The sequence below is a fragment of the Myotis myotis genome, unplaced genomic scaffold (assembly GCF_014108235.1).
Source record: "Myotis myotis isolate mMyoMyo1 unplaced genomic scaffold, mMyoMyo1.p scaffold_m19_p_17, whole genome shotgun sequence".
NCBI classification, from domain to species: domain Eukaryota; kingdom Metazoa; phylum Chordata; class Mammalia; order Chiroptera; family Vespertilionidae; genus Myotis; species Myotis myotis.
The window spans coordinates 35390519-35403685 of NW_023416321.1; the positions used below are offsets into that span (position 1 = coordinate 35390519).

The 13167-nt window shown below is 41.2% G+C and overlaps 1 protein-coding gene across 1 annotated transcript in view; it reads right to left on the reverse strand.

The window, feature by feature from the left end:
- Nucleotides 1–292: 292 nt before the first annotated feature.
- The window catches only part of METTL16 (methyltransferase like 16), a 68052-nt gene continuing 55177 nt past the window's right edge, over nucleotides 293–13167 (reverse strand). Inside the window, exons 9-10 of the mRNA XM_036341060.1 lie at nucleotides 1836–2012; nucleotides 293–1709 (exon numbers count right to left, since the gene is read on the reverse strand). Coding sequence (XP_036196953.1) covers nucleotides 1095–1709; nucleotides 1836–2012 — 792 coding nt within the window. The 3' untranslated portion in view covers nucleotides 293–1094. The remainder of the gene's footprint in view (nucleotides 1710–1835; nucleotides 2013–13167) is intronic.

Genomic DNA, 13167 nt, shown 5'->3' on the forward strand with positions numbered 1-13167 from the left:
CCAGAGGCATTCCTGCTGAACCCTGACATTCCAATTAGAAACATGTTTTAAGAACATGGTTATCCTGGCCTCAGAATTCTCGTATGCTAACAGGTAGGTAAATACAGAGGGGATTACTAAGGAACCAACACCAAAGTAGTAACTGATCAGCTACAACTGATCTGCCAATAGATGAGAATTTAAGCAACATAACTATCTTGCTCCATTTCTTATTTTTATCATCATTCACCCATTCAAACTCAAGAGTATATTTCCCCAACCCCAGGATTCAAACAGGATGGACAGTTTTCAATTCAGAATTACTCTTATATTAAAAACAAAACAAAGCTCCATTTCAAATGTCATATACTAGTAAAACTACTACAAACAGTACTTTCAACAGGTTGGAGGTAAGGGTATGGCTTCATTCTGTTGTGTCTCAGTCACTCATATCTGGGAGTTTTGCTTACCTAATTGTTTCTGGAATAAGCAACATCAAAATGGACATGAGTCAGGAATGTGACGTTTCCAGGCACTCCCCAGATCAGCCCCTCTTCTGGCATTACTAAGCTTCCTCTCCCTGACTCTCCCACCATCTACCATCAGGCCAGTTCTTTTCCTAGGACTGACTCAGGGGCAGTCAATCATATGTACCCAGAGAAAGTCTTCAGTCTTCAAGGTGACACTAGAAGAGGGCACAGAGCCTATCTGCCCAGGTGTACTGCCTCCATTTGGAGGATGAGAAAGCAGGATGCTCTGTACAGTTCTGACCCAGACCAGGTTCCAAAAATAATCCTTTTAGCCTCAGAGAAGCAGTCTAAAGCTAAGGTAATCAGTTTAATTCAGGTTTAAATCCATTATGAGTGTTCTGATGGCTTTTTTTTGATGCTGATAATCACAATTCTTCCTCCTGAACTACCATACTACAATGCCCTGTAACTTAAAAAAAGGGGGTTGGGGGGAGGTCTAAAAATGAATTAATTTGTTTTTGTTTTTAAAGGTAATTCCACATAATGCTACCAATAAACCCATGGTAGAATTCCTCTTGCCACCCCACAGGCCACTCCAAGCAAGCTGCTTCATAGAACTTTTCCAACTGTGCAAGAAGTTTGGAGTTAACTGGCAACAAGCCTGAAAATCTGGTTACGTATATAGGTACAAAGCTGGTTCATCAAATCCCTGTTCTGACCCTCAACCCAGTGCATTTCAACTAGGGCATCATCTACCTCCTTCTTAATGTTTATCAAACACTTGAAAAGGTAATGTCCAGCCACTCCTTGGAGAGGGTGCTCTTTTTCAGACACTGGGTTGATAAGCTGCTCAGAAGCCTCTCGGTCCTGGGCTCCATTGCTAGAGCCTTTACAACTTTCCAAGACCTCCATGTCTCCCTTTTCCTCACTCCTTTCATCCTCCATGGGTCCTGGGTTTCCTTCCTGGAAAAGCGAATCCTGGACTGGGCCATGGCCCTCAACAGTGGCTGACTCGCCTTCCTGTAGAGCAGGCCCACTCTCTGGGGGGCCCTGGGCCAAATCTTGGCTACTGCCAGACTCTTCGGGGGTGAACTTTTTCTCTTCCAAGGCTTGGATGACATCCTCAGGAGCTCGAGGAACTTCTCTCAATTGTCTCACTCGTTCTCTTTTCTTTCTCCTTAAATGAATCCAGGAGTTTTCTATGGCTGTTAGGAAAAGGCTAACTTCCCCCTTTCCACAAGGAACTCGTTTATGCTGGACCTATTTGGAGGAAAAAAACAGAATTTTATAGGAAATCACCCTCAACACCCCCCCCCCCCCCGCTTTTTTTTAAAGGAAAATAAAATAAAAGATATAAGTACTTCTTCAATGTATATAACCAGGTACCTTAAGATCAGTGAGAATTTTTTCAATCCATGTTGTCACAACTACTATGCCTTCTTCCACTGTCCCCGAGCCCAAAGATGATGCTTTGAGGGATAATTCTTTCATCACAGACTCCAACACTACAAATGTGATGGGTTTCCTTGGCTTCTCTAATTTTCTTCGCTTACTTGGTGGTGACTAAAAGAAAAAGGAGTGGGAAAAGAGGGGAAAGTTACAGAAATAATTTAATGCATTATAATGAACTCAGGGAAATTTCCATGACTTCTATCAATCATAGAGCACTCAAAACACAAAGGCTTTTCTTTGGCATGTTTGTTATTATTTTTTTTAATTAATCCTCACCCAATGCTATGTTTCTATTGATTTTTAGAAAGACATTAAGGGAGAGACACAGAGAGAGACAAACATCAATGTGAGCGAGAAACACCAAACGGTTTTTTCCTCACATGCCCCAACTGCGGATCAAACCGAAACCTTTTGGTGTACAGGATGACATCCAACCAACAGAGCCACCTGGCTAGGGCTGCATGTTTATTTTTAATACTTAAAATAGGTTTAACACCACCTCATTTTACAGAAGGGAAAACTAAGACAGAGAGGCTACATAACCAGCTCAAGGTCACAAAGTTAGGATGTGAACCCAAACCCAGGTTCCTTCTGCTGCCATACCATGCTTCTGGCGATCAGTACATAACAACTCCTCTAATAAGTAAATATCCTTAATCTACTTGCTGTGCCCCAGATGGGCCTGTATGATTATTTCCTTCAAGGCAACTCAAAGACCCTGAAGGCACTGTGTTCTTTTCTATAAAGAACTGCATGGCTTAAAAGCACCAACTTGTAGTCTGATAATCACAATTCTTCCTCCTGAACTACCATATTTGTTTAAACTTGCTGAGGCTTGAAAGAAAGAAGCTGGTGAGGCACAGCTTGTGAGATCACATGCTAGAAATGACCAGTGTACCAGGATCACATGGGCAGAAGAGAAGGACTAGTGAATTTTGTCTAATGTTCAAGCCAATCCAGTGACCAACTAAGCACTGCCTCTTAGCTGGGGAGAGGGGACACCAGTTCAGATGAGAACAGTGGATTTGAAAGCTGGTTCATCTTCCGGTTTCAAGCTTGGAAAGTGAATTATACTCTACCCACTAGAGGGACTCAAGTTCCATTTTATAAGCCAAAAGACAAGGCTAGGAATTATTTCTTTAAAGTAAATACTTACTAAATGTTTTTTTTAAATGATTCTGCTAAGACCAGATATATTATGGGCACTTTATTTTAAGAGACAGACTCCTACTTGTTGACAAAATTTATCAAAACTTTAGAAAAATTAAGATAATTCTAAGGTCATGGTAAAAATAAACAGGTGAGGAGTATAAGGAAAAAGGCTAAAAAAGAAATACCTAGTTTAGCTTTGCAGATCTTTTCCTACAAAAAGGAGTCCCTGATAATTATGCTGCTAACTTTAGTTCTACCTAGAAACAGTGACAGGGCACATGCATATACACACACAGAAAGGTCTAAGTATTGGGTGAGGTTTTATAAGAACTAACCAGCAACACCATACCCCATACATAAACAACAAAATAAGCAGTTTATTCTATGCTATAAAACTACTAGACAGCATTTGTAAGTAACAGTCTGTATTTTTCTCTATTATTCAATCATCCAGCATAAGAAACATAATTTCTAGTCTATGGAGAACCTAACACTTTGCACTAAGAAACTTAAAATATGATTATTAAACTCGGGAGGAAGAAAAATGGTGGTGTGTAGGAGGATGAGGCACAAGAATCGGATTCTGTAACAAAATAAACAAACGGAGACGGACTCACAGATACAGGGAACAAACTGATGGTTGCCAGACAGAAGGGGGGTTAGAGACTGGTGAAAAACGTGAAAGGATTAACTACAAATTGGTAGTTACAGAATAGTCACTGGGATGTAAAGTATAGCACAGGGAATACAGTCAGAGAGGAAGAAAGACAGAGAGATAGAAACACCAATGATGAGAGAGAATCACTGATTGCCTTCTGCACACCCCACACTAGGGATTGAGCCCGCAACCCCGGCATGTGCCCTGACAGGGAATCAACCATGATCTCCTGATTCACGGTTGATGCTCAACCACTGAGCAACACCGGCTGGGCAGGTGTATTTCCTTATATTAAAAAAATAAACAATGGAAGGATAAATTATAAAACTGTTAAACCCATGGAGCAGTGAGGGATTAAGGTGAGACAAGAGAAAGAAGCCAAACTTCTGACTATATCTTTTTTTAGATATTAAAACCATGTAAATATATTTTATAATTACAAAGCAAAATTAAGTAATACGAAAAAGGCCAACCCTAAAAATATAAAGTAAAATCAAACAAATAGAACCCATAAACAGGAAACATTCCAAATGACTTTAAAATCCAAAGGGGGGGAAATCTATTTTCATAAATCTTTTTGTTATTGGTAATGTTAATTTTGAGAACTGTGGTGAATCAGTGGGTCAAAAGAAATGAGTAATTATATTAGTACTAGAGGCCTGGTGCACAAAAATTTGTGCATGGCGGCGGGGGGGAGGGGGGTTGTCCCTCAGCCCAGCCTGTGCCCTCAAGCAGTCTGGGAACCCTTGGGAGATGTCCACCTGCTGGCTTAGGCCCGCTCCCCAGGGGATCGGGCCTAAGCTGGCAGTCAGACATCCCTCTGGCAGCCCAGGAGCCCTTGGGGGATGTCCACTTGCTAGCGGGAGCAGGCCTAAGCTGCAGTCGGACATCCTTAGCGCAGCGGAGGAGGTGGGAGAGGCTCCTACCACCACTGCTGTGCTGGCAGTCGTCAGCCTGGCTTGTGGCTGAGCAGAGCTCCCCCTGTTGGAGCGCACTGACCACCAGGGGGCAGCTCCTGCATTGAGCGTCTGCCCCCTGGTGGTCAGTGTGTGTCATAGTGACCAGTCATTCCCAGTCGTTCCGCTGTTAGGGTCAATTTGCATATTACCCTTTTATTATATAGGATAGAGGCCTGGTGCACGGGTGGGGGCCGGCTGGTTTGCCCTGAGGGGTGTCCCGGATCAGGGTGGGGGTCCCGTTGAGGTGCATGGCCAGCCTGGGTGAGGGGCTGAGGGCCGTTTGCAGGCTGGCCACAGCCCCTTCAGGGTGGGGGCGGGGTCCTGCTGGGGTGCCTGGGCAGCGTGGGTAAGGGGCTGAGGGCCATTTCCAGGCTGGCCATACTCCCTTCAGGGTGGGGGGCCCTGATGCAGTGCCTGGCCAGCCTGGGTGAGGGGCTAATGGCTGTTTGCAGGCTGGCCACAGCCCCTTCAGGGTGGGGGGCCCTGATGCAGTGCCTGGCCAGTCTGGGTGAGGGGCTGAGGGCTGTTTTCAGGCTGGCGGGTGATTGAAGCTCCCAACTGCTCCTTTTTTTCTTTTTCTTTTTTATTCTGGGCCAGCTTTAGCTCTGGCTCCAGCTCTGAGGCCTCTGCTGCTGAAAGCAGGTATCTGGTTTGTTTGGGTTCTATAATCGACACAGTATCAACTCCAGCTCTGAGATCCTGGCGGGCTGAAAGCAGGTTTCTGGGGTTTTGTTTAGCTTCTATATTTGTAACAATGTTTCAAACTGCAGGCTCAGAGGCCGGCAAGGCAGGCGGGGAACGTTGGAGTCCTCCGTCACTGAAGCAAGCAAGGCTCATGTTAGCTTCAAGCTGCCTGGCTGCCGGCCGCCATCTTGGCTGGCAGTTAATTTGCATATCTTGCTGATTAGCCAATGGGAAGGGTAGCGGACGTACGCTAATTACCATGTTTCTCTTTTATTAGATAGGATGGCTAATGACTGAGATTGCTGACATGAGATTTTTAAATGGGAGATATAGACAATTGGTGATATTAAGTAGGAACAGAATAGAAAGTACAGCATGAACTTAGAATGTATTTCATCTTTAATTCCTAGCTCTATCCACTGAAAAAGCCTAGAAATAATACCAATTCAGTAATGACCAACCTAGTGCCCAGAGAGCTCTAAATACCATTTCCCACTAAAATCAACCAGTGGTCCTTGGAGAAATGGTTGATTCCAGGTCTGGGATAGAAAAAGATATGAGCCTGAACAACCTGTCACACTACAAACAAGGAAGCTACCAAAGCCTACAATGGTCTCAGTAAGAAGACTCAGGAGTCAACGTGAGCAAACTTCCCAAGGCCACAGATGGACATCCTGTGCATCCATAAAAATAGTACGTGTAATGGATTGAAAAATATTGAACGTGTAAATCCATGAGTTTATAATACTTTCAAAACAAAAACTAAACCACCCTCTTTGGTCACTTTTGGAGATGCTGGGAAAACACCAACTCATCATTCTTAAAATTGAAAACTAAAGCAAAATAATCAAGCATTTATCTTGCCTTTACTAGATGAACTTTTTGGGTAACAACATATAATTGATAAAGGCAAGTTTCTCTTTAGATCATCAATGACTGTTCACATTACAAAAGGACACAAGCAAACATTATGTGCCTCCTGATGGAAGTATATACCACACACCACCTAAAAAGCAGTCTTGCCCTTCCACTCTCCCAAATCAAACCTGTATATGAGCAACTCTCTAGATCTAACTACCAATTTACAGGAAAGACAAGGTCTGAGGAACACATTAATTAATATCATGAAAACCTACTCAGAAAAATCCAGATGTAAAAAACTCCACAAGACAAATAGGCTAGTTTCTTCAACAAACAAGGGAGAGAGGAAGATAAGGGGGGAAGGAGAAATAGAGGAAGAGAGAGAAGGAGAAAAGTCGGGGGGGACGCACTACAGAGTAAAATCAATTTAAGGATATATCAATCAACTGTATAAAATGTAAGATTCTAGTTTGACAAATTTTACAACATCGGATCAACTACAGAGCTGACATGACGAATTACTGTTAATATTTTAGGCATGATTATGGTATTATGGTTATCTTTTAAATCTTTACCTTTAGAGATAAATATGAAAATAGTTATAGATAAAATAACTATGCTTCAGAATATCAGGGCAGAGGAAAGGAGTACAGATGAAACAAGAATGGGCATGAACGGTTCAATTCCCGATCAGGGCATATGACTGGATTGCGGGCTTGATTTCCAGTGTGGGGTGTGCAGGAGGCAGCCAATCAATGATTCTCTCTCATCACTGATGTTTCTATCTCTCTCCCTCTCCCTTCCTTTCTGAAATCAATACAAATATATTTAAAAAGAAATAAGACACCAAAACCATAAAGGAAAAGAGAGGCACACTGGGTTAAATTAAAAGTATGACATTTTTAAAATAAAAAGGTGTTGGCAAGCTAACACCTGGGAGAAAAGATTAGCAACATACAGGGGGGGGCAAAAATAGGTTTACTACAGTTTATTGTATGGAAAATAATCTATATATATAAAAGCCTAAGAGACCATTACAACCTGACGACCAACCGGTAGCTATGACGCTCACTTACCACCAGGGTCAGACGCTCAACATAGGAGCTGCCCCATGGTGGTCAGTGCGCTCCCAAAGACAACCTTCTGCGGTCTCTCCCCGAGGCCGGCCAGGTGGTCAGTGCGGCCGACCTCCCGCGCTGCCCCCCCCACCCCCCGCCAGCCAACCTCCTGCAGTCCCTCCCCCTAGACTGGGCGAGATGGCCCCGATCGGCCCCCATCGCCAGCCAGGCTGAGGGACCCCACCCTTGCATGAATTTGTGCACCAGGCCTCTAGTACAATAATAAAAATATAGTTAATAAAATAGACAAGAAATGCAGACACTTGACATAAAGAGAATAAATAGTGGATATCTAAAAAGATGTTAAACTTCATTAATTACCAGGGAAATGCAAACTAAAAACACAATGATTTAACTGCTAGAATATTAAGTGCTGGGTATAAACAACCCCTTTAGGAACATACACTATAGTTGAATTTACTCATACCCCAAAACCTATGACCCAACAGTTCCACTCCTAGGTTTATACTCAACTAAAATGTAAAATCATGCACAAGAATGTTCACAGAAGATTATTCATAATACCTGCACACGGGAAACAACTCAAATGTCTCTAAATAGTAGAATGGATCAATTGTAGTATATTCAAATGATATAGTAATACTGTTCCAAAGGACAAACTTTCTTCTGCACCAATGTGGATGAATCCCACAGAGTTAATTTGCATAAAAGAAACCAGATACTATAAACAGGAGGTAGGGTTTAGTAATTAGGAGTGAGCATGAGAGGAATCTGCGTTACTGGTAAATAAGTCATTAAGATTTAAATCTACACAGATACGAACGACTTCATAAAAGCACATATCTTACATTTTTTAAGTTTACCAAATTATTTATGAATAGAAACAGAATCAAGGCAATTAAAACTGTCTAAAGTTGACAAATGAAGAAGTAAAGATAAAAGCATATTTTTATCCAGAGCACTGTTATCCAATAAAACTTTCTGTGATAGAAATGTTCTGTATCTGTGCTGGTTAATATGGTAGCTTCTAGCCACATGTGGCTATTGGAACACTTGAAATATAGCTGGTGGGACTGAGTCGAGAAACTGAATTTTTAATTTAACTTAATTTAATTTAATTTAAATTTAAAGTCAATGCGCTTGTGGCCAGCATATTGGACAGCACAGATCAAGAGAGATGGGGGCACCACTATAGGACACAGAACCCACTAAAATATGTTCTCTCTGGGGAGTGGGATATTATAAAAAAGTTGTGATGGGGCTAAGTTTACTTTTACCATAAATTCTTTTGTACTATTTGCTGTGTAACTTTATGTACTACTCTTTCTTTTGAGTATATAAAGCACATACTCAAAATTGTTAACAGTTGTTATCTATGGGTGGTAGAGTTTATGGTAATTTTCTTTTCTTCCTTAAAAAAATTATCCGTATTTTCTAAAATGTTTACCAAAATGAAACATTTAAAAAGAAACACACACACACACACAGCAGCCCTGGTCAGGTAGCTCAATTGGTTAGAGAGTCATCCCTATAGGCCAGTGATGGCGAACCTTTTGAGCTTGGTGTGTCAGCATTTTGAAAAACCCTAACTTAACTCTGGTGCCGTGTCACATATAGAAATTTTTTGATATTTGCAATCATAGTAAAAGAAAGACTTATATTTTTTTATTTTATTTTATTTTTTTAAATATATTTTATTGATTTTCCACAGAGAGGAAGGGAGAGAGATAGAGAGTTAGAAACATCGATGAGAGAGAAACATCAATCAGCTGCCTCCTACACATCTCCCACTGGGGATGTGCCCGCAACCCAGGTACATGCCCTTGACCGGAATCGAACCTGGGACCCTTCAGTCCGCAGGCTGACGCTCTATCCACTGAGCCAAACCGGTTTTGGCGGAAAGACTTATATTTTTAATATTTATTTTATATATTTAAATGCCATTTAACAAAGAAAAATCAACCAAAAAAATGAGTTCACGTGTCACCTCTGACACACGTGTCATAGGTTCGCCATCACTGAACTAGAACAACAAATCAGTGTCTCTCTCTCTCCACCTCTTCCTCTCTCTCTCTCAAATCAATAAACTAAAAAAAAAAAAAAGCTGAAACAAAACAGTACCTGGAATCAAATTCCCTTTTCTCTACTGAAGGAAGGAAGATAGGAAAAAAGCATACTAGTTTAGACATACATCTGTTCAGTAAATAGTAAGTGCCAACTACCATACACTGCTCAAAAAAATTACAGAATAAATGAATGAATGTATGATTCCTGCCCTCAAAAAACTTCTAAATTAATGGATAAATCAAGATGTCTGTGGTATAAACGAATCACACAGGCTTGATTTTTATTAATGTTTTTATTGATTTTTTAGAGAGAGAGGAAGGGAGAGGCATGGAGAGATGTAAATATCAATGAGAGAGGAACATCATCAATCGACTGCCTCCTGCACACCCCCTAGTGGGGATCGAGCCTGCAGCCAAGGCATATGCTCTGAATGGGACTTGAACCCTCCACCTCTTGGTTCCTGGATTGATGCTCAACTGTTGAGCCATACTGGCTGGGCAAGCTTGATTTTTAAATAAACATTTAAGTCAAGCAATATGTTCACATTTAAGGGAAGGCCTTCGCTTTAAAGTAGTCACCTTGAAGGGTCAGTTATTACATTACTTTAAGAAACCACATAACAGTTTTAAGAAATACCTTCCAGCTATTTAAAAAAAAAAAAATCAAACCCACTTTTAAAGCACAGAGGTATTCTATTTTGGATAATATTTCAAATTAGCTATGTGGGCTTTGAAAGCAATTTTAACAAAAATCCTAAACTCCAAAAAGAGAGTTCCTTTAGGAATTAAAAATAATTAGAAACTGAAGCCAAAATAAAATGGTTTGATAAACAGCAACAGAATAAATGTAAGACCTGCTAACCTGGGCAGAGGGTTTGGGGTTACTGGTGCCACTGAACCTGCACATGTAAAGTTGTAACTCAATAAAAAGTGACAATCCAAAAAAAAAAAAAAAGATTATATACTAATGTAGCATTGTAGTTAATTCTGTAAGCTGCACTGTGGGAAGAGAAAGGTAAAACTAAAAAAAAAGAGAAGAAAATAGAATTAACCATTTTTATTATTTATAAAATTAACCTTATTATTTGTCATACTTTGTAAAAATAACAATGGAACCAAATGATAAATATAGTGTATCTTCTCAGATTGTCAATTTGACTCAATATTAAAATTGTTTAACTTTTAAATAGTGAAAATAAAAACATATATTTTGGAATAGAATACAAAATTCAAACAAATTTTATTTTTTAAAATATATTCTTATTGATTTTTAGAGAGAGAGAAAGGGAGAGAGATAGAGATAAAAACATTGATAAGGGAGAAAGTCATCAATTGGCTACCTCCTGCAATGCCCCACTGGGGATAGAGCCCACAACTTAGGTATGTGCCCTAACTGGGAATCAAACTGGTGACCTTCTTGGTTCCTAGGTCAACACTCAACCACTGAGCCACACCGGCTGGGCCAAAATTCAAATAGATTTTAAAAAGAGGAGACTTCATGAACATAGAATGCTTCCTGGGAACTTCTTTATTGCCACCTTGATGCTCAGGGGTTTGTCAGTAACTGTTTTCTGCTATAGCTGGTACCTCGGTGGAAAAGTCTGAGAATCACTTTACCACATCATTTGTTCTTTTATTTTCATTCATTTAACAATTATTTGAGGACCAGACACTATGCTAGGTTGGTGCCACATAAAAGATACAATGATGGGAATATGGCCAAAGTACTATAATGAAGACAAGAGAAGGATCCCAATAGCAGCTTAGGAAGAGTCAGGGCAAGCTTTACAGAAAGTAGTATTCAAACTAACTTGATAGATGAGGAGTCTGATGGTCAGAGAGGAATCTCCAGGCAATTTTTAGTTATCTAGTGACTATCTGGACATTCTCTTTCTCTCTTTTTAAAAAAATATTTTTATTGATTTCAGAGAGGAAGAGAGATAAAAACATCAATGATGAGAGAGAATCATTGACTGACTGCTTCCTGTACACCCCACACTGGGATCAAGCCTGCAACCCGGGCATGTGCCCCGACCAGGAATCGAACTGCGACCTCCTGGTTCCTAGGTCAACGCTCAACTGCTGAGCCATGCCGGATGGGCTAGACCAGTGGTCTGCAAACTGCGGCTCGCGAGCCACATGCAGCTCTTTGGCCCCTTGAGTGTGGCTCTTCCACAAAATACCACATGCGGGCAGGCACGTACAGTGCAATTGAAACTTCGTGGCCCATGCGCAGAAGTCGGTTTTCCGTCTGGACGAGTCTATTTTGAAGAAGTGGTGTTAGAAGAAGTGGGGGGTGTCAATTGGTCAGGTGACCGGAGACATGGCGCAGGCGGGCCGCGGGATACACAGCGCGCGGGCGCGATTCATGCACGAGTTGAGTGAGCCAGTCAGTCAGCAGTCTCATTGTGCAGTGGTTAGTGGTTGGAAGGGGTCGACCTCAACAAACGTACCTCAATCAGATTGAGGACGTTTTTAGCAAAGGACAGCTTAGGCGTACCCTAATTAGGTTAATAACAATGTACCTACCTATATAGTTTAAGTTTAAAAAATTTGGCTCTCAAAAGAAATTTCAATCGTTGTACTGTTGATATTTGGCTCTGTTGACTAATGAGTTTGCCGACCACTGGGCTAGACATTCTCTTTATGTAAAAAAAAAAAGGAACCTCAGAAAACAGTAGCTCAACATTACTAGAACATCAAATATGGGGGGGGGGGGGGAGAGAAGAAATGGTGGGAAATGACAATACAGTATATTTCACAGGCACTGTGTTAAGTACATTTAATCCTCAAAACCCTATGTGGTGCCCTGGCCGGTTTGGCTCAGTGGATAGAGCATTGGCCTGAGGACTGAAGGGTCCCAGGTTCGATTCCAGTCAAGGGCATGTACCTTGGTTGCGGGCACATCCCCAGTGGAGGGTGTGCAGGAGGCAGCCAATCCATGATTCTCTCTCATCATTGATGTTTCTATCTCTCTATCCCTCTCCCTTCCTCTCTGTAAAGAAATCAATAAAATATATTTAAAAAAAACAACAACAAACAAAAGAAAACCCTATGTGGTAGGTATTATTTCTTAACTCCCATTTTATAAGTGAGGAAATTGAAGCTTAGAGAAGTTAAGTAACCTGCTCCACATAAAGATAGGTAGAGGCCAGCTCACAAAAGGCATTTTCTATACACCATGCAATAGTTTTGGTATGATCCACCATGCCAGAGTTTAAACAAATTACCAATACAAAGTATGTCATAAAGAAGGTTATGGAGAATACAAATGACTGAAAAAAGTAAGTAAAAGTCCAGAGATTTCTATGGGCTGAATGGTTAAGAAGGTTTTATGCAGAAATTGGAATTAACCTGGGCTGCAGTAGAGGGAAGTCTGAGGGAAGGGCCAGACAGAGAACAGACTATGAGCTATGACTCTGCCACCATGAGAAGTCAACGGAGGCCAATATAGGAGAAGACAGTACAGTCAGAAAAACAGGGAGTGATTAGGATGGAAGGGAAAGTAAAGGACAGATTTGGGAAGTCCAAGGAGCCAAGTGAGCTATACTTCCCACTGGCAGTAAGTAGACACTCAGGAGTTTTTGAGCAGAATGGTGAGCTAAAGAGTGAGCCCAAATGACTCTTATAAGAGAAGAGAGGCCTACAAGCAAGATGATGCAGGCTGACATGAGCAGATTATTACACAGCCAGACTGAAACAAAAAGCAGTACTTTGGAAAGCAGAGTATCAGAGTGACTACCAGCAAAGGCTGTGAAATCACACTGATCTGGGTTCCAACCTGTCTTTTTAGAGCCTCCAGTTACT